At 32.3% G+C, this 21,704-nt stretch overlaps 1 protein-coding gene across 1 annotated transcript in view; it reads right to left on the reverse strand.

Moving 5' to 3' along the window:
- Positions 1-1,337: 1,337 nt before the first annotated feature.
- Positions 1,338-21,704, reverse strand: part of Antxr2 (ANTXR cell adhesion molecule 2) — a 132,935-nt gene continuing 112,568 nt past the window's right edge. Inside the window, exon 17 of the mRNA XM_076863939.2 lies at positions 1,338-3,286. Within this exon, the coding sequence (XP_076720054.1) occupies positions 3,248-3,286 (39 nt within the window). The 3' untranslated portion in view covers positions 1,338-3,247. The remainder of the gene's footprint in view (positions 3,287-21,704) is intronic.

Genomic DNA, 21,704 nt, shown 5'->3' on the forward strand with positions numbered 1-21,704 from the left:
GACTCCTAGATCTTTCTTATATCCAGTGAGAATTTATTATAAAAACAAATAGTATGTCATTTATTATCTAAATGGCTACAATAAGGTTCAATGGAAATATAAGTAAATCAGCTCTTTCCTTAACTATTTGAAATATAGGGGGTTTAAATCTTATATATTTTTGTTAAAATAGTAATTAACCATAGATGACAGATGCTGCTCCCTAGTCAATGGAGAGTCTCAAATTTTACTCTGCATCTCATTGGGAAGGAAATACAAATTTTTAAAATAGAATTAACTTGGGGAAAGGCATCAGTGCTGCAACTCTTAGCACCAAATGTTTTTTCTTGGAGCACCAAATGCTTTAAGGAAAACATTCCAAGTATCAAAGTTTTCAGATAGATAAATATTTATGGATCAAATCCATAAAGAACAGACATTGTTATGAAATATATATAGATGCCTTCAAAACTTTCTTTCCAGGCAGAGTAGACACATAAGTTAGGAGTCATTTCCCACTTAATTGTTTTTGCAACCTTATGCAACACAAATGGATGATGGATAAGACTTATTCATTTGTACAAGAAAGGACATCTTGACTGACATCATGTCCAGAAAATTACACTGGAGCTGTTTCTCTCTATATATAAAGTGTCACAAAACATATAGAAGAGGTTTTATTCTAACCTATTGAGAAGTGTAGAGATTTTTGATGGAGTTTTTTGGGGAAAAAACTACTCTTTCAAACAAATTATTCTCATTTGCTGGTTAAAATGATCAGAGAAATGCATAACACAGATATGGTTCATATTTTTAAGAACAATGCAATTCGGTCTGAATTGGAATTTTTTGAATGGTATGTTTTTCTTCAATCTACATATAGAACAATGCCCCTCCCTCTCCATGGGGAGCTCTTCATAGTATTTGCACTACAAATCTCCAGAAAGCTATTTTGTCACTTAAAGTAAGAGGTTTATTTTATATTGCTCCTGTAGCAAAATACAAGTATGCTATACGGTACTAGCAAAATTTAAAATAATTATTAGAAAACCCATAATCTTAGCTTCTACTGTGGTATCCTTGCTGCTCTTAAAATAGCATTGATGGCTAAGCACTGATCAGAAATGAAGGGCATATTTAAGAAAGTAGCAATAGGTCCTGTTTTAGATGCAAACATAGAACAAGGGTGTACAAGAACTCATGAAGAAAGGGTTGGAAACCCTATGTCAGGCTTCCATATTGCACTGGTACCCATGGATTCTGCCAATAGTATCATCTCTAAACATACTGGATATTTTGCAACTGAATACAATTCCATTCCTGAAACTAACTAGAACAATTTTATATTCAACCAAAGAAGGCATGAACTTCATGTGGACTTAAAGAAAAGAATAACAAAGGCACAGATAAAAATTTTATTTATGAATATGTGGACACATGACTTTGGATCCAGCCAGCCAGTGACATAAATAAACTTGAGCAAAAGATTCAAGCCAGAGAATACATAAGTGTGGGGTGGTATGTATGTGTGTGTGTGTGCGTGTGTGTGTACATATACATATATTTGTGTGTGTACATAAGGTTTCTTGGAGCTGTGCCAAAAACCTGGACACCAACCAACAGAATCATTCCCCATCCTCTGAAATTTCCATTAAAAGCACAATGGGGGTAATTATACCAGGATGCTCCAAATCGTTCATTCCATCTTGTGCACTCATATGCCCGCCAAACATGAAATGTTCGCCTTCTCCCTTCCAATGTGATGGTTGTTGAACTTATTTTTAGTGTCATTTGATAAGCCTTTGTGCTCACAGAGAGACATCCCACTGACCCGGCCACTGGTCATTGTCTATACCAGTTCACATCAAAGCCGGCGCGCTTTGTCAGGTTTCGAGTCGAATATCCATTTCGCATCTGAAGTACAGTATCGAAAGTGACTAGATCATTTGAGCTGTTTTCTTCAGCTGCTGCCTTCTTCCTCCCCCACAGTGTTTCTGCTCACGCTAACATAATCTGGCATCGTGGACGTGACACGATGGTGGTTTTTCTAAAAAATTATAATACATACATTGTCAATGTTTTTTGATGGCGATTATAAATTTAATTTATAAACTGCAGAAAGGAGGTCTTTTTCCTCTACTGAATCATAACCAAAGTAGAGTGCTCCTCAAAATCCAAGTAATGCGCATACAGTAATAGGTCATTCAATGTCAAAAGGCATAAAAAAGATGAGCAAAATCTTCACAGGCTGCTGCTTGCTGTTGCCTTTAATTATATTAATTAAACTTTGAAATTTTCATGCAAAGAGAGTTGCTGGCTTGTGACGCTGAAGAGCCCTTGGAGACTTGAAGGAAGAAAAAACCCTGAGCAGAAGCTTTGTGGTTACTGCTTCCTTTAAATTAAAAGCAAAACAAACTCCTAGGTATGTTTACAGATATTAATGCTTTATGCACTAGTACTCCGAAACACAGGAAAAGGAGGAAATCTACCAGTCTCAGGGACAAAGTCTCAAATCATGAGTCCTTTAAACTCCACTCCAGATCTTTGGTGAGAGGCTGTCTTCCAGTGGAATAACGCTCTATTAATTTTCTTGTCCCAAGTGCATAATGAAAGAAAGGTGTCTTCAAAAACTAAAGGGCAAAATCTTGCTTGCTACCAATACCTTGAGGCATCTTGTCTATCTTTTGTCATGCGTGTGCACTTTTCAGTGTTAGAATGACAAGATTTTCTAGTCAGAAACTTCCCGTAAGGCACACTGTGATAGGGGACTTGGAAGGATTTTGTGATCTGACATAGCTATAAGGCAATGGACTCCAATATTTGCTTAGCCTGGTGGGAAATTTCATACTCTGCCTGTAGCTACAGATTTTTGTCATACAAAAACACAAGCGCCATGTGTGCACGTTAAAAAGTCCTATCTCCATGAAAGACTCATCATGGCTACTGGTTTTGTGGTCTGTTTTGATATCACCTTTACATTGTGGCTGGTTTTTGCTTTTGCCTCTTCAACACACTCAAATAAAGTTTCTTTTATAAACCACAGTGTGCAGATTAACATTCTTCTTTATATCAATCTCATCCTTGTAGATAGTCAAGTGAGTGTTTGAAAATATTTGGTGCAAAAAAAGCAGAAGGCTGAAAAAGCATTTCCTGACGGAGAGAAATTAAACTGCTCTTCCAAAGGTTTCTGAAATGCACTTGACTTTTTTCATCTGGTTGGATGTGAAAATGTGCCATCTTTGTACCTTCTTGGTCTTCTTGCTTTCCTTTACTGAAATGGAACTCTGGAGAAGTTTATGCACCGGCCCTGAAGAAAAAAAGAAATCCTTATTGAAATATTGAAGCAATTATAAAGAAGTTTAAGAACACTTAGGTTTTCATACCATAATAAAACAAATGATTACCCAAGGAAAGAGCAATGTTCACATGAGACACAAAGTCATACATTCTTTTCTTTGGGTCAAAGCATGATGGTTTATTAATCTTTTCCACAGTAACTTCACCTACCTGATGCTATGATAAAATTTGTATGGAAAAACATTTCAGAACTCTAACTTTGTTACTGATATCTGAAGTAAAACACCACTATAATGGCAACCATAACATCAAAGCTGCCACCCTATATGCTTCTAATAATGAATTAAAATTAAAATGCTTTCTTATGTAACTTGATCTTCTAAAATGTATACATGAGGAGCACACTTTAGCACAAGAGACAGAGATTAAGGAATCATGAGAATAGGAAGAGATGCTGTCTTTGTGATTCTACTTTATGACAGCCTTTGCAATAGACTTATTCTTGATCACGACCATTTTTGTTGACCATTTCTCACAGCTGCACACTGCCAATGATGTGTTCTTTCCAAATAGTAACTATTTATTTGGACTATTCAAAAGAGAATTTGCCAGTCCAACCTCTTAACTTTTCAATGAAGGTTGTGTAGACATATTGTTCCATACATAATTGTAAAGAATCTGAGAATTATTTGAAAACAAATTTTCAAATCAGTGATGAAGGGTCCCTTTCCTTTGCTCTCTTTTAGTATGACATTGCTGATCCACGGCACTCCATGAACCATGTTCTGGTTCCTCAAAATGGCAAAAAGCCAGGACAACATTTTCCAGTTTAGGACCAGGATTATCAACCTGTTGAGATTTTGCTATTTCTTATAACATCTGTTCATAAACCATTTCAGATTTTAGACCTTCTATTTCTTCCCCTCTAAATGTAAGTTTGTTTTAAGTATCCATAGCATGGAAAAATTCAAAAAGAGCAAAAAAATACTGATGAAGAAGAAAGCTTGAAATGTAAAAGTGTGGGTTTTGTCCATTTTGCTTTCAAACATGACTGCTCCATAAATTTTGAAATTTCACAAACTTATGGAGAAACAGAAAAGCATAAAGGAAAAATGGAGTTAGGAATTTCTATTAGCTTTTGCTAAAAGGCAAGCAGCCATGAAATTATCTGTCTCTAAATAACTTTGGAGGCAACATTATTACTATAATTGCCAATTTTATTACTTACTTTCCCCTTACTGTCTCTGAATTTAGGTGGCTTAGTGTTCAGGGAATAATATAACATGTAACATATTATAAATCACAACTATAGTTCTTTACATTATTAATATGAAAAATAATATCAATTTAATTTTCTCTTTTTTAATTTTGAATACAGTATATTTTCTAAATAATATTGTTAACTTAAAATCGTGCATCTAAATTATGAGTAAAATCCAAATACATTGTGATAAGCAGCACCCTTACTACTTATTCAATTAGGCCATCAGTACAACCCCTCTGAATCTGGCATCATGACTTATAAGTCATTAAGTCATAAACTTGGAACAACATTTTGTCAATATAAAATTGAATTAAATTAATGTCTTAAAACTTTGCTAGTTTAAAATGAACTATAAATTATTCCATTCTTTTGCTTCAGGAATGTAGCACTCCTAGAAACAATGAAATCATTGTTAAATTGCATAATATAATTATTACAAGCATATTTTAAAAAATATTTTAAGAAATTAAAGGTAGGCACAACAAATAGAATTTTACTACAAGTTTTGGTTATAATCAAATGCATTTAAAATGCATTAGTTCAGAAATTGTGATAATTCAGATGTTAACTGATTAAGCTGTTGATCTTTCTCAATATATTAAAAATAAATTAGGCGAATTAATACTAATCAATATTATTATGGGCAAGTTTACCAACTTAAATGTTTGATAGCATATAAAAAGCATTTATATATTAATAATTTACATTGTATTATGATCTTGCTATGGCACTGTTTTATTTATCTAATAAAAATTATGGCTTAAAAAGAATAAAACTGCTTCCCTTTTAAAGCACATTACCGAGTTAGAAAAGAAGCTTCCTGCCTTGCTAGTGGAAGCACAAATTGGCAAAAACTATAGGGTGAACAAAGTATGTAAAAGTGGCCTTAAAAAGCTTACATTCTTTGACTCAGTAATTACATTTTGGGAACTTTTCCCAATAAAATGGCTAGACAAGATTTAAAAAATCCTCCCTGGGATTTTTATAAAAGTGAAAAATATATTCTGCCAATTTGTATTTCTTTCTGCTCAACAATTCAATGAATAAATTATGAGTCATCTATCTGACTCAATGTTTTGCAGCCATTAAAGTAGAAAGCTTTGTAAAGATGTAGGAAAATGGTAAATGAAAAGAAAAATCATGCATATGTACATGATTATAATTATTCAATATACATCTAAAAAGTAGAAGACAACAGAGAACGCACAGCATGCTGTGGTTAGTGGGACTACAGAATTCTTACTCTCTACTTTATATCTTTTCTATAAATTCACATAGTTGCTAATTTAAAAAAATCATAGGTTTTCAAATAATAAATTCAATGAGCAAAAATGAATTCCTTTCCAACATTTATGTTTTCTCAAAAGTCAGCCCAAGACCTATTGACTACTCTTAACGATTGTCACCAACTGCTAATGGCATCAAAGCTTTTCAGCACTCAGTGTCCCAGGGGTGGACCCGTTTATCTGTCTCTGGATTGTACTTAACAGTTCATTTCCTGGTTGACCCATGTCAGTAAAGTTCGACTCGAGTGCACGTGTATGGCAACAGCAGATTTACTAATAAATATAACCCACACAGCATTTTATATAAATATATAATCTATAGTTGACATTAAAAATTCTGTGATATGCAACCAACACTTTTATTTTTGTGGTACAAAATTTTAGGAGCTTCCATGAAATGGCTGTTCAACCATCTGGCAAGATCACCATTGCCTGATTTTTAAAAATATGTTTGTGTATATGTGTGTAAGGACAGGTAAGCACACATGCACAGCCTACTGTATGCCTTGTGCATACTGGAGTTCATTACATTTAAATATGAATATAAGGGAAGATCTTCAATTTTCATACCACATCAAACTTTCTAACTAAATAGCTAATATCTAGGGCATATATTTCTCCATTCAATTAATGGCACAGATATTCATACTTCAGATACTTATAAATGATAATTTTAGAATTACTTTTCTACATCACCAATACTAGTAAGCTCATATGCTTCCTTTTTATTATATAAAATAAATTGAAGAGCTTTCCTTATATTTGTGCTATATAAAGGCAAATATATAGCACAATCTTTTTGTCTTTTAGCTTTGGCTTTCAGAAGCTCATCTTTATAGCACGTATTAATATTACTTGCTATCCTTATAGGATATTTTCTGGTATGGCTATACCCTGCCTTTAGCCCATGATTATTACTATTTTTATTCTTATGAGGTTTTGTTATATATTTTTTTTCTCTCAATAGTTTTTTAGAAGTAGCCTTGTTATAAGTAAATATAAACTAATATGAATTTCTTACTTAATTCTCAACTTTCCCAGCCACAAAAACTATGCAAAATCATCTTAACATCAAAAATTTCTAACAAAAATATTGCTTCAACTTCTGTCTTATTTAAAAAAATAATAATAAAAGACCCTGTTGATTTATTTTCTACATAACCTTTTCTTATTCTGGTAGGACATAAAGAGATACTCTGTAGATGTCAAACAGTAATTCATGATTTGTTTGAACTTAGTCTGAATTAAGCTTACACAAATAATACAAACTTAATGTTTCAAAATGTCAATGTTGAAACTATACTATTCTTCATGTAATCCTCAAAGTTCTTCTAAAGCATAAATCCTGTGAGTCTAAATACATAAAACTTAGCTTCATTTTGTTTGCATTCTAGGAAAAAGTAAGCACAAGGTGATTTTTTACAAACTGGAAATGTATTTACATTCATAATTCATCTCGTAGAGCATAGGTATGTGTGGAACTCTTACTCTATTACAAACTTTCCCTCCTCATGAGAAGGGACAGAATGTACCAGGCACAGATCACAAATAAAATACTGATCATAACAAGGTAAAACTCAGAATCACAATCTGTCAGCTTTTACTTCATTTAAGAGATTTTTCAAGCAATAACTAATATCTTACTAGTTATACATTATTACTCTGCAGTTAACTAAACTAAGAGATTAAAACACTACAACAGTAGAAACTGGTGTCTGCTGTTGGTGAAGTATACAGACCCGACTGTGCTACAGTATTTAAAACTGATTTTATTCCCTCATTTTTACTGTGGTCAGTAAGAACAGCACTAACCAGATAAAGTGCCATGTTTCCCATCTCTGGAGCATTAAAATTCCACTGGCATTAGTGCCTGTGAGCTCCTTTACTAGCTATCTGCACAGGATGTATTTCACTGCTATAACCATTATAGGATTATGCTCACATCATAAATATCCACTGACAAGCTGAAGCAAACAACTGCACTTTAGTTTAGACTTTTCAAACACAGAGAGCTGATTTATTTGTATCTCTACTTCTAAGAGGAAGTTACTAAACCTTCATGGTCTGTACAACAGTAAACAGTGTTTCAAATTTTAAATTGTACACAAAAGCAATGATACATATAGACCTAGTCACAAAGGTCCTGGAAATCACTATTATAAAGACACACTTGAGGGACTGGTGTTGTGGCTCAATGGTAGAACACTTGCCTCGCATGTGTGAGGAACTGGGTTTGATCCTCAGCACCACATAAAAATAAATAAACAAAATGAAGGTATTGTGACCATCTACAACAGACAAAAAAAATTTTTTAAAGAGATGCTTGAGAACACAACAGGCTTTTTGAGTGGAGATTGCTGAAGCAACATATGTGCAAAACTTACAAGAAGACACATACTATCCCTTTTCTTCCTTTTTATTTATAGAGTCTGTGATAGTCTTTGCTTTAAGTCAACTGACAAGATTTTGAGCTGAAATAGAAATTCATAAATCATTTCCAATGGAAGCTCAACCTGTAATTTGAACAACCTGTCATAGAACAGATCATGCACCTGCGGAATATTTAGCAAATTCCATGAAGGGAACTGCTGAGTTTTCCTAAAATATTTATCTATCTATTTATTTATCTACTTATTATCTCTTCATTGTTTCATGGCACCTGCAAGCTTTTAGTGACTCTACACATATTGTTAATATTAATTTTGCAAATATCTATGACTTCAGTATTTATTGAAATTTAAGCATATAGTTGGTAATTAACTAAATACTTAAGCCATAACTCATAATGATACTTGAAATTAATCCTTCTAAGTTATTAACTACAGGGAAGGTGTCTAGATAGTTCTAGATGCCCATAAAGATGTAATTTTGACAGTTCTCTGGAAATCATTGTTGGCAAAACATTCTTTTGAGCTTCATCTTAAGTCAGACTAAAGAGTTGATGCCCAAAGGATAGATGAGATTTAGATATATGAGATATAATCAAAATAATTCATATTGGCTACTTCACATTTTTTCATTAAACAAATCCTAGGTAGTATAGGAATGATTTACTTCCTTCCAATCTAATTAGGATGCAAATATCTCCTAAGTCTTAAAACAGGAGTCAAAAAATTACTTAGAAATACAACTTCAAAGCAACAGAAAAAGCAAAATAATTTATACACATTGTAGCATTACTAGTATTAACAAGTTTAGAAGCAACCCAAATGTTCATCAGTAAGCGACAAAATGAATGAATTAAGATCCAGATAGATAAAGGAATACTATAACTAAAATGAGACTATTAGAAAGAATGTGGAAGATCTCTATACACCTTTATAAAGGGATGGTCAATATTTAGTAGAGGAATCATTTATCAAGGTGCACATAGTATACACATTATACTATCTTTTATATTACAAAATATATACTGGTTTAATATCAATGTTGCATATGCAAAATTTTATGTATATATTTAATTTTAACTTGTGTGTGTGTCTGTGTGTGTCTGTGTGTGTGTGTGTTGGGGGGTACTAGTGATCAAACACAAGAGTGTCATGCATGCTAAGCAAGAACTCTACCACTGAGCTTTTTCCCCAGCCCAATATTACTTATATTAAAAAGAAAAGAAAAATGTAATAATTGCCTTGAAAACAAAACTGGTTGGCAAAAATGGAGAGATGGCAAAAAGTGGAACAAATAAGGATATAGTGAGATAACTTCAGTATGTTTTGTTATATGCTACCAAATGCAAATATACAAATATTTTACTTTGCGGGATGGGGGGAATTACATAATTAAAATAAATGCCTACAACTGTTTACTTAGCATAAGGTAGAAGCCTACCAAAAGCAGGATTTAGCAGAAAAGGTGATGAGAGAGATCCCACCATGGTATGAGGCTTTTCTTGAGAGAAAAGAAGTACTCAGTTGAAAGCTAGGAGTTGAGATATAATTTCACATAATTCCGAGGCCAGAGGAGAGAAAATTGTTTCCTTCTCCAAAGCAGATGGGAATCTTCCTAAAGGGAAAAGAAGCAGACCACTGAAGGTTTTGGACATAGCAAGAGGAATAAGAAAAACAATCCTGAGAGATCCAAGTCCTTCCACAAGTAGCAGAAGAACTGAGAAGGATCCCTCTGCAGCTCATAGGGTGTTCTCAGAGTGCAAGACATTGGCCAGTCTGTTGTGTGCAGGGGATCAATATGGAAACAAGATCTCCAAGTTACTGAAAGTTATTTGTTGGGGTGAGGAGATTGTGGTAGTTATAAAACAAAGAGACCCCCCCCCCCGAAATAAAAAAAAAATCTCACAAAGAGTTGAAAAGCAAGGAGAGAAAAGGGTTTGCTAACAAAAATTTTTGATCCTGCCCTCAAAATTATTGAAGCCAGTAATCAATTAAAACTAAGACCACAACAATACCCAGATGCAGTTCAACTACAGATTATCAACATGACAAAGAAAGTGGAATATGCTTTTCTGGAGGTAAATATTATATAGGTTAGTTTCTGCATTTCAGTTTTAAATTCACAAGGTCCAGCCTAAAATCATAAATTAAGGCACACACAAAGAAGTAAGAAAATATCTATCATGATCAACAGAAAGAATAGTGAATAAAGATGGCCTAGTTTTTGCAGTTAATCGGCAAAGACTTTAAAGTAACTATGTTAAAACTATTTAAAAATCTCGTGAGAAAGAGGGGTAAAATGCATAAAGATTTTGGAAATTTCAGTGAAAATACAGAAACCAAATAAGAAACTAAGTAAGAATGCAAAAAGGAAAAGCTAAAAAGGAAAAATGTAATATTGGATGTATTGGGTATAAAGTAGGCAGAGTAGAATAAAGATTTACTGAACTTGCAGTTTCAGAAATTTTTCAAATTGAAAAATAAAAATTTAAAAAATCCTGTGACTTGTGGGACAATATCTAATAGCCTGCCATGTGAATAATCAGTGTTTCATATGGAAAGTAAAGGAAATAATAAATTGTTGAAAAATGATGGTTATGAACTTACTAGAATAGTTGGAAGACATAAATTTACAGATCAAAGAATCTTTCTGAACCACAAGCAGGATAAATACATAGAAAATGAGGAAATAGATAATAAAACTTCTGTAAACCAGAAGATATCATAAAACCATGTATGTCTTCTAGTTCCTTTTCCCCACAGCCGCCAAAATACAGAAGAACAGCAATAAGATAACAGCTGACTTTTTATCAGAAACAATGGAGAAACCAGACAATGGAACTTTCTAAAATGCTCAATGAAAAAAAGAAAATAACTAAAATTTACAAATAAAAAAAAAATTTAAAAACATGGAGACAAAATGCAGACATTTTCAGGCAAAGAAAAGCTGAGATAATTGATTTTCAATAAGAATTCAACAACAACTTCTGCTAAAAGTTATTGAGACTGAAGAAAAAGCCATGAATTGGAAGCCCAGATTGTGGAAATTAATTAAAACAGGACAGTAAACATGTGACTAATAAACATTACATATAAATATATAAAAGAAATAAATGCCTTTATTGTACCATAATTTAAAACAAAAAATTACTTAATTCAAAACATGTAGAACATGTAGAAGTAAAATATATGTCAAGAGCACAAAGCAGGAAGAGGAAAAATGGAAATTATACCACAGTGTTTATATATTGTTCTTGAACCACTATAATATTATTTGATAGTACATTGTGAAAAGTTAAAACATATTGTCACCTCTAGAGTCACCAATAAAAAGCAGCATAGAAATACAGTTTAAAAGATAATACAGGCAACAGAATTGATAACAAAAAATATTGTAGGGCTGGGGATGTGGCTCAAGTGGTAGCGCGCTCGCCTGGCATGCGTGCGGCCCGGGTTCGATTCTCAGCACCACGTACAAAAAACAAAGATGTTGTGTCCGCCGGTAACTAAAAAATAAATATTAAAAAAAAATTCTCTCTCTCTCTCTCTCTCTCTCTCTCCTCTCTCACTCTCTCTTTAAAAAAAAAATATTGTACTTGAGAGCACAAAAAAGAAAGAAAAATGAATTTGGCAAATATAAATCAATTCCAGTAGATTTAGAAACTGGAAACAAACAACTAAATTGGATTTAAAAAAATACTTAAAATGAACATTTCAAGTGATTTAACATAGTATTTTGAGTATCTAGAATTAAAAAAAATAAAATCCAAAGATAAATATAGCAGTAATGTCATTTCATTTATCAGTCTAATTTTTCATTTATCAGTCTAAATTTATTATTAATTTAAAGCTATATATAAAATAAGGTAGGGCATTAATATCAAGATACAAATATTTCATGATAAATAAAAGAGATACAAGCATAAATTCAAAGATATTCAGCAAAATCTTTTAACTTAAACTGGAATTTAAAATATAACATAAATGTTTTGTTTTTCCAAACCTGTATTTTCTAGCTCTGTCTAATGAAAAAGCTTAAGAGCAATGACAACTTAGTAACAATTAGTACCTCTAGAATCCACAATGTACTCTCCAAATCTATACATCTATTAATGGTATTTTGGGATCCTTGGATTTGAATGATTGATTCCAGTTTTGAAGAAGAAAATGTAAAAGATAAATCTAGGGTATACTATACCCAAATTTAAAAAAATTACCAAAGAATAATGAGGTGATGTCAAAAATATGTAGAAATCAATATGATGGATCAGCCTTTTATCATCTGCCTTGTCTGATCTACAGTAGCATCATTACTAGTGAAATAATTTATGTGATGCATTGTGAAGTATACACCAAAACTTATGAATAAGCCACACCAAAATCAAAACTAAGTCTGAATTAGAGAAATGGTAACAGATTATCAGAATACATAACTGTCTAGTGGGAATCCACCCAAGAGGAACTGTAATTTTATAATTATAAAGCTGGCATTTGAGCAGAAATTCAAAAACTGTCAATGAAACTGACTATCCTTGAAAGTAGGAAAGCTAGCAAATGCAAAGACCCTGGGGCAAAAACACCTTTTCCATATCTGTAGGAAAATAGTACAGACAGTAAGACAGGAACAGAATGAGTGATGAAAGAGTTGGAAGATGAGGTCAGAGAGGAAAGACACTATCATGCAAAGAAGCAGGGACCCTATCTTGTAGCAGTAACTACCATAAATCTTCTTTTTGAAAAGCAGTCACTAATTATACAATTAGTAACATCTGCATCCCACACTTTTTATACAGTCTATTGATCTAATATGTTAAGTATCTTATATTTCAAATTTTTAAGATTCACATGTACAAAAGATAAAATAAACAAAAACATTGTATGGTCCATATTAAACAAAACAAGCCAAACTCCAACCATTATGTCAAATAGTGGCTACTTGAAAACTCAACCAATGTTTAAAATTTGTATTTAAAATAGTTAGAAAAATCCAAATGAATGGTACATTACATCACTACTGTTCAATTAAGTTGGAAAGACAACAAATTAATTTGCTCAGTATGGAAGAATGCTGGCATGAAAATACTTTTGCTAGTGACTTTCTTGACTTAAATTCTTAACCTCAGTTGTTAACATCACAGAGCAAAAATTTAACATGCAATACATATTTTTTCCTAGAAAATTAGGTATTGAGAGAATTCATTTGATTTACCAAACTGCTTTCGACACATTTAAAGAGAAATATTGAATGATTACACATCATTAACACGGAAAATTATTTGCTTGAGAAATACAATGATTTAGCCCTAGCTAAGTTATGTCTAAGAATGAAACCCTCACTTTGGGGACCCTTAAACAATGCATGTTGTCCCTATTAAAAAGTTAAGTAAAATATGTTGATAGATTCAGTCTGTACTTAATGTACACAGATTTTCATCAACTATTTCTTTCTTAAAAATTTATTATTATTTTGTATTTATATATGATAGCAGAATGCATTACAATTCTTATTACATATATAGAGCACAATTTTTCATATCTTTGGTTGTATACATAGTATACTCACACCAGTTTGTGTCTTCATACCTGTACTTTGGATAGTAATGATCATCATATTCCACCATCATTATTCATCACCTATTTCTACTTAAAAGTAGCTTTCTCTCTTTGAATCATTTTTCAAATAGCTAAATTTCCTGCGAATATGAGATGAATCATGATTATTTATCAGTATCTTCCCTCAAAAGGGCAAATACTAAAAACTTTCCTCTAGTTTTCAAATTGATACCTTATGGATAATATCAACTAAAATACTTTGTAGAAATGTAAAATTTTTAAAGCTTCACTGTGAAAGACAATTATAGATTAATTTCTAAAATAATTAGAAATAAACAATTTTATGAAAAACATTCCTACATTTTAATTGGCAAATTAATTCCTGTGAATCTCTTTTCTTTCATCATAGCAAGTTTTTAGCCAACACTTCCAGTCATGTAGTCTTAGTAGAATATGTATGTATAGCATACAGTCAGTTTGGGGAGAACAAATTTAGGCTTTGGTATTTTTATCACACTTAGGAAAACCTATTTTAAATAATTACTGAGGTCATTTTATATATTTAATAAAAGACATTTAAATCCCCAAAGTTAGGATTTAATTTTCAATATTTATCACAGACTAATGCTTACATGTATGATACAAAGTGACAATATGCTTTTTTATAACGTAAGTAATGTGAATTAAGACTCCTCACATTATACTTCTATATTCTAAACTGCTACAGCAGCAGCCAAATGACTACACTTACTGCTAAATTTATATCACAGAGAACAAAACTTCAAGTATCATTTATCTATACTAAACTTAGGCCAGTAATGGCATGAAGACTATCCTGCTGTTATGTATATATGTGAGTCTGAACACACCTGCATACATAGCTTACAGATATTTATATTGCAAGGATAGATGTCACTGTGACCCAGATGTCATTTTGCTGATTAATGGCTACATTTAATGGGGATTCCTTGCTCACAACTTTAGAATATAAACTAAGTGTGCATTAATTTTGCCCTTTGTCAATATAGGCATTCCTAGTCTAAGTTGAAAATACAACAAATTAATTTGCTCAGTATGGAAGAATGCTGGCATGAAAATACTTTTGCTAGTGACTTTCTTGACTTAAATTCTTAATCTGTTGTTAACATCACAGAGCAAAAATTTAACATGCAATACATATTTTTTTCCTATAAAATTAGGTATTGAGAGAATTCATGTGATTTACCAAACTTATGGCCAACTGCAACAAAATAAAAATTGTTAACTTTCAAACTAAAAATATTTTTACCCATACAAGCATTCAGCTATTTTTATATAAGTAGAAATTTAATGGTGATACTTCTCCAAATACTAATTGATTAAAACTTAACCTGTATTAAGTTTTCTTTTTTAAAAAAAATATTATTTAGTTGTAGTTGGACACAATACCTTTATTTCACTTAGTTATTTTTATATGGTGCTGAGGATCGAACCCAGTGTCTCTAACATGCGAGGAGAGTGCTCTATCACTGAGCCCTAGCCCCAGCCCTTAAGTTGTCTTTATGTACAAAGAATAGTCTGGTGGTTGATTCATGAAAATCAAAAATGCCACAGACATACACATTTTAGAGCCAAACAACAAAAATGATGGCTGATTTTTAACCCCTATATATTCATTTTATGTTTAAATGTAATTGCTTCATATAAGTTATAGAACCAGAAAAAGGAATTTAGATTTATGTACAAATCAACTATTGGGTCCAGTACAAAATAGAAAATAGATAGATAGGAGGTAGGTAGATAGACAGATACATAGTCTTGCATGCATATGAGTTACATAGGTATGAATATAAACTTAGCTTAGATAAATTCTGATCTTCTATACCAGTAATTTTCCAAAGCAAAAATAATATAATTATTCTAATACAAATGATATAGTTTGACATTATATTGAAGTTAGTTCGGCATCAGAACTCCTCTAATTTTATTTTTAACAAGAAAGTCTGACTGTTTGTTTAAAGTCAATCTGTTTCCTAGACTGTAAAACTCTATGGTAGCTTTCCTTGATTACTATGTTACATATGCTGGAGACAGCACTCATCTTACAGTGTAAGTGCTAACATCCTGGAATGAACGACTGAAATATCAAATTTGAACTATGCAGCCAATATTGACCTGGAACTTATTATTGATATTATCTTTTTTTGTGAATCTTAGAAGTTTCTATTTAATAACAATGGTGAGCAAGCTGCGAAATAAAATGCAATGGTTGGCTTATCCAAAATTATCAACACAAAACTTTGAATCTACACTTCAGTTTTTGCTAACTGACTTGTAATTAAGCAATAGCAGTGATCATTCCATAGGCAAATGTCTTCCTGGCTTACTTTGTCACATGAATATTCAAGCAGGCCTGCAGGTCCTGCTTCCTGTGTGTGGCCCAAGGGCTGGCATAGTGGGGAAGAGGCAGAGCTGCAAGATGGACGAGTTCTAAACTGGGAAACAAGTGGGCATCAGAGAGGAGCTGAACTTGATGTCAATCCTAAACAGACAGCAGATGGTAGAAAGTGGGGTCTGTTTTATGCTGGAAGTCACCAACAAACAGAGCAGGCAGAAATGAAAGTAGATATGCTAGGTCCATTGTGATTCTTAAATCTAAATACAGCACAAGTTTTGACAAGCAGGAAGTGGTTTTTATGAGCAGCCCAACCACATGGACACATATCATGAAGTGGGAAATGTTAAATTGATGCCTAGTTAACTGATTTTGCAGGCATTTATTTCCTTCTATACTTCTGTTATTCCTTGTCAAAGAAATCAATATTTGAAAAAATGTGATTTTTCTTCACATAAGTAGCTCAGTAGTCTCTTTCTCCATATGTTGATAAAATTTCAGAGATCAAGTAACGCATCAAGGAAGAATCATTCTATATTATTGATTGACATATATATATATATAGATTTGTATATATATAAATTTATATATATAAATTTATATATATATGCACCAGTTCATGCAGATTTCCCCAAACAAATATCTGTTAAATGTTCTCAATGTTGATGGAATTTATTAACAAATGTAAAATTTTGTTCAGGTTCTGGACCCTTCCTCAAAAAGTAAAAATTTGGGATTTTTAAAAATAATGAAACTTTCTTTCAAATAATAATAAAACATACTTGATGAACTAATTTCAATTCTGTATCTTATTAAAATTAATTGAAAAGGTCCTTAATCTACAATGTGTCAACAGAGTCATTCTTCCTTTGGTGAGAAACTATCAGAAAAATTAGAAATTCTTCAGCAGGGATCGAAGGCAGACATTCTTTAAGGTTAGGAACATGAAAGGAAAGAAAACTGCAACTGGAAAAAAAAAATGTACTGTTCATAAAGCCTGCTTCCTTTGAATTCAACCTCTGGCACTCCTTTTAAGTGAAACAATGGAAAATCAATTTTAAAACCTTGTCACTTGAAAATATCTCTTTGGTGACTGAAACAATCAAACAAAAAGTCCTAGTGGTCATGAATCAGTACAATGCCACAATAAAAGCTGTGCTGAACTGTCACACTTAACCTAACACCCTACCATCACAGATAGAATGGCTATGTGAGATGACAATGTAACGTTTTGTTCTGATGGTATCCCTGAGAAAACTCCAACTCCAGCAGCACTTTTTTTTTTTTTAAGATTTAAATGTGAAAGATCAGTCATTCTAAATTATATCATTATTTTTCCATCAAAGTCAACACCAATCGTCGCAACTTGGAGAAGGCTGAATGAATAAAACATTCTCATGTTGGCAAACCCCAAACATGGACAATTGTATCAGCATTTTTATTTAGTCTCCTCTGACAACATCAATGCACCTTGCAAAAAGAAAGCCAGCTGTTCATTCTATTTGGTGCTATTAAAAGTCTGTTTTACAGACTTAACTTACATTCACTCTACTCTCTCCCCCCACCTGCCCCCGCTCAATGATGATGGCACTGAAGACTTTGATAATGAAGAAAACATATTTTTATGTGGGTTTTTTTGGTATGTCTAGTTTTAAATATACAACTTAACATATGTTTAAAACAGAGCATATGGAAATAAGAAAAAGCAAATCTGAATTCCAGGCACAAATATTGGTTTAAAAGATAACACCATATAAATGCATTACTTTATAGTAATTTCAAATGATGCAGGCTAACAAGATTAAAAACTAATAGGAACAGAATCTTTCTGCTATAATAATGCCAACTTATAAGACTTAAAATTTCTACAGTTGATATTTCATTCTTTAAGTTCTCCAAAATTCATTCCCAGATATAAAAGGATTATATTGAGTCCTTCATTTTGTGTGACCGGAGTCACTTCTTATTAAGTGATATTAAAAATAACACCTTTAGAAATGAGCGGGTGAATAAATTCATTAGCAGTAGCACAAAGTACTATCAGTGGAACAACTTTCCTCTACGTATTTAAATGATCACATAGGTGGTGTTCATGAGTGCAAAAGCTTTGAGACTCTGACAAAAAGTAACATGATTCAGCTGTTCTCCAGACAAGAATTTGTAAAGCTTTTTTTTGTCTTTTATTGATTTTCACTTTTATGAGAAAAGAGAATTTTTACCTTTAAAAATGGACTAGGCAGAGGAGAGTGAAGGGAGGGGAGGGAGCATGGGGTAGAAAGGATAATAGAATGAATTGGACATTATTACCCTATGTGTATATATGACTACATGACTAGTGTACAACCAGAGAATGATAAGTTATACTCCATTTATGTATGATGTGTCAAAATGCATTCTATTGTCATGTATAACTAATTAGAACAAATTTTTTAAAAAGTGAAAAAAAAAATGGACATGGGAAATACTAGCAATCAGCATGTCCTTAAACAATTATTTAAATGTCCTATGCTCTTTGCCTTGGGAGAATTGTATATTAAACTTGATATTAAAAATGAAAACTATGGCCAACATTCAATATTTACCAAGGGTCTTCTGAATTTATAGTGATTAATCTGTTCTCAATAAATCAAATACTCTTGAATGAAAATCTGTATCTTCAAGAATCAATAATCCATATATGGTTCATATATTCTTGTGTTTGTTTTTGAGGAAACTTAGTTAATGAGGATTTTCAATTTACCTAAAAATAGCAATCCCAACCACTTCTATTTTTATAAATTTATTATACAATGTTACCAATGAAATAGAAAACGTGCTTAACTTGATGTCAGAAAGTCTGAGTTCTACCTCTATCATTTTATAAACCTGATGGCAACCCACAATTTAGAAGGTTATGTTAGCTAACATGGAAGGCAGAAGAGGGGAGATTGCCATATTGAGGCAAGTGAAGAGATTTGATTTTAAGCCTAGAAAGGAAAATGAAAATTTATAAAGATCTGTAAAGACTTGCATGTTAAAGTATCTATTTTATTGTAAAAATAAATCAATTTCATCAAATGTGGAGACAGCTGAACATAACAAGTCTGTAGATATTTTTAAATGAACTAAGAAGTCCAACTACATTTCTTATATAGGAAATCTGTTTGAGGTTACCATATCTTATCACAGAAGTCTTTTATCTTTTATTTTTATGTCAAGCAGAATGCCTGAGCGGAAAGCACTCCCATGTACACTGCATTATCTGAAATGCCCAAGATATGGAAAAAAACCTAAGTGTCTATCAATGGATGAATGGATGAGGAAAATATAGTATATGTAGAAAGGAATACTATCCAGCCCTTCACAAGGAGATCCTGCCATTTACAACTACATGGTTGAATGTGGAAGACATTATACTAAGTGAAATAAGGAAGAAGTTAAAAAATACTGTATGATCTCACCTATATGCAGAATCTTTTTTAGAAAAGTCAAATAAATAGAAACAGAGTAGTGGGTAGTTGCCAGGGTCAGAGAAGAGGAAGATATATGAAGAAGTAGATCAAAAAGTTACAAATTTACAGGGAGAATAAGTCTCAAGATGTACAGCATGAGGACTACAGTTAATAATATTTATTGTATGGGAAAATTAGCTAAGAGATTTTAGGTACTGGCAACACACACACACACACACACACACATACTAAAAGGTACCTAAGGAGGATAGTTAATATGTTTATTTGACTGTACCATTCATTTCACTGTGTATATGTAGATAAGGTATCATGCTGTATATCTTAAATATATGATTAAATTTAAAAAGAAGTGTAATTTAAAAAGTGTAAATTTAAAAAGAAGTGGGATATTTGTTTAAAATGGGGGAGTGCAGTAAGAAGAAAAGTAGAAGTTTAAAAAAATTGCCACCCCATTTCACACCATCAATATGGCTATTATTTCAAGAAAAGAAAGAAAAACAAAAGAACAAGTGTTGGGGAATATGTAGAGAAACTGAAATCTCTGTGTATTGCTGATGGAAATGTAAAATAAAGTACTCACTAAAGTAGACAGAGTGACAGGTCCTCAAAAAATTAAATACAGAATTACCAACAATTCCCCAAAAGAAGGCATATCAGGGATCCCAACAAATATTTGTACCTCCATTCTTACCACTACATTGCTTACAACAGCCAAAGGTGGAAACAATTCAAATATCTGTGGATAAATGGTTAAACAAAAGGTTAAACACATGAACACAATGGAGAATTATTTATCCTTTAAAAAGGAATGAAATTCTGATATATGTTACCACATGGGAACACTCTGAAAACATCATGTTAGATGTAACAACCAGGCACAAAAGGGAAAATACTACACAATTCCACCTACACATGAAACCCAAAATAGTCAGATTCATAGACAGATAATGAAATAATGGTTACCAGGCTTGGGGGAGGAAAAGTGAGGAAGTATTCTTTAATGGGCATGGAGTTTCAATTTGAGATAATGATAAAGGTCTGGATTTCGGTGGTGATAATAATTGTACAACAATGTGAATACACTCAATGCTATGGGGTGATGCATTTCAAAATGGTTAAAATGGCAAACCTTATGTTATATATATTTCACCCCATTAAAAACATTGTCATTATTTATAGGATTTTAAAAGTAATTGAAAACCTGAAATATTATTACAATTTACAGAATTGAATAATGAGGTAAATTTAAGATACACATATATAAAAAACCCATATACCAGTAATAATTAATGTAAGTAAGGAATATTGTAAAAGATTTGTGTTGAAATGAATATTTAATTAATTTTAAAAGATATGATAACCTTTTATCACCAATTACTAACCCATGGTCATCTATAAATATATTTATCATGAGTATTTTATTCATTATGCAGCAAGCAATTCGTTTTAAAATGAATGATGACATGTAAAAATATTGCTTAATATATATTTTTGCAAAGCTTATAGCCAAGAAAACACATCATATTGAAAGTTAACTGAATTATATTTTTAAAATATTACTATCCTAATCCCAGCAGAATGCTCATCAAAACTGGAAAATACGTAATCCAGAATGGAACATTTATCCTAATAGTTGAGATTGAGAGGTGCTGGTTTTTTACTGGCTCTGTTCCCTCAGTCATTTAAGTTGGCCTTCGTGGGGGTCTTCTTCCCTACTGCCTACCATCTGGTGAATATAGATGACCACTACCGGGCTCACAGACTTGGCCATCAGAGACAAAAAAAAATGTGGAGATTCCAAATGTTGTTAGTGAAAAAACAAAGATGTGGTTAGCTGTTCATAATGTTGATATAACCACTAATTTCTCCATCAGAGAAAGGCCCCGCAGCCTAGAGAGCAATACTAAGGCATTTCCCTAGGCTCACAGAACAATACCTCTGTGCTACTAGAGACCTTTCCAAACTGATATACATCTAAATACATACAAAAGAGCAAAGCAGAAAAGCGAGTTGCAATCATTTTTGAAAAATACAATTTGAACTATAGCCAACTATATTACACATTAATATAATCCATAGTTTTCCAACACTAATAATAATATTAATGACTAA

Source organism: Callospermophilus lateralis, chromosome 8 (genome assembly GCF_048772815.1).
Source record: "Callospermophilus lateralis isolate mCalLat2 chromosome 8, mCalLat2.hap1, whole genome shotgun sequence".
NCBI classification, from domain to species: domain Eukaryota; kingdom Metazoa; phylum Chordata; class Mammalia; order Rodentia; family Sciuridae; genus Callospermophilus; species Callospermophilus lateralis.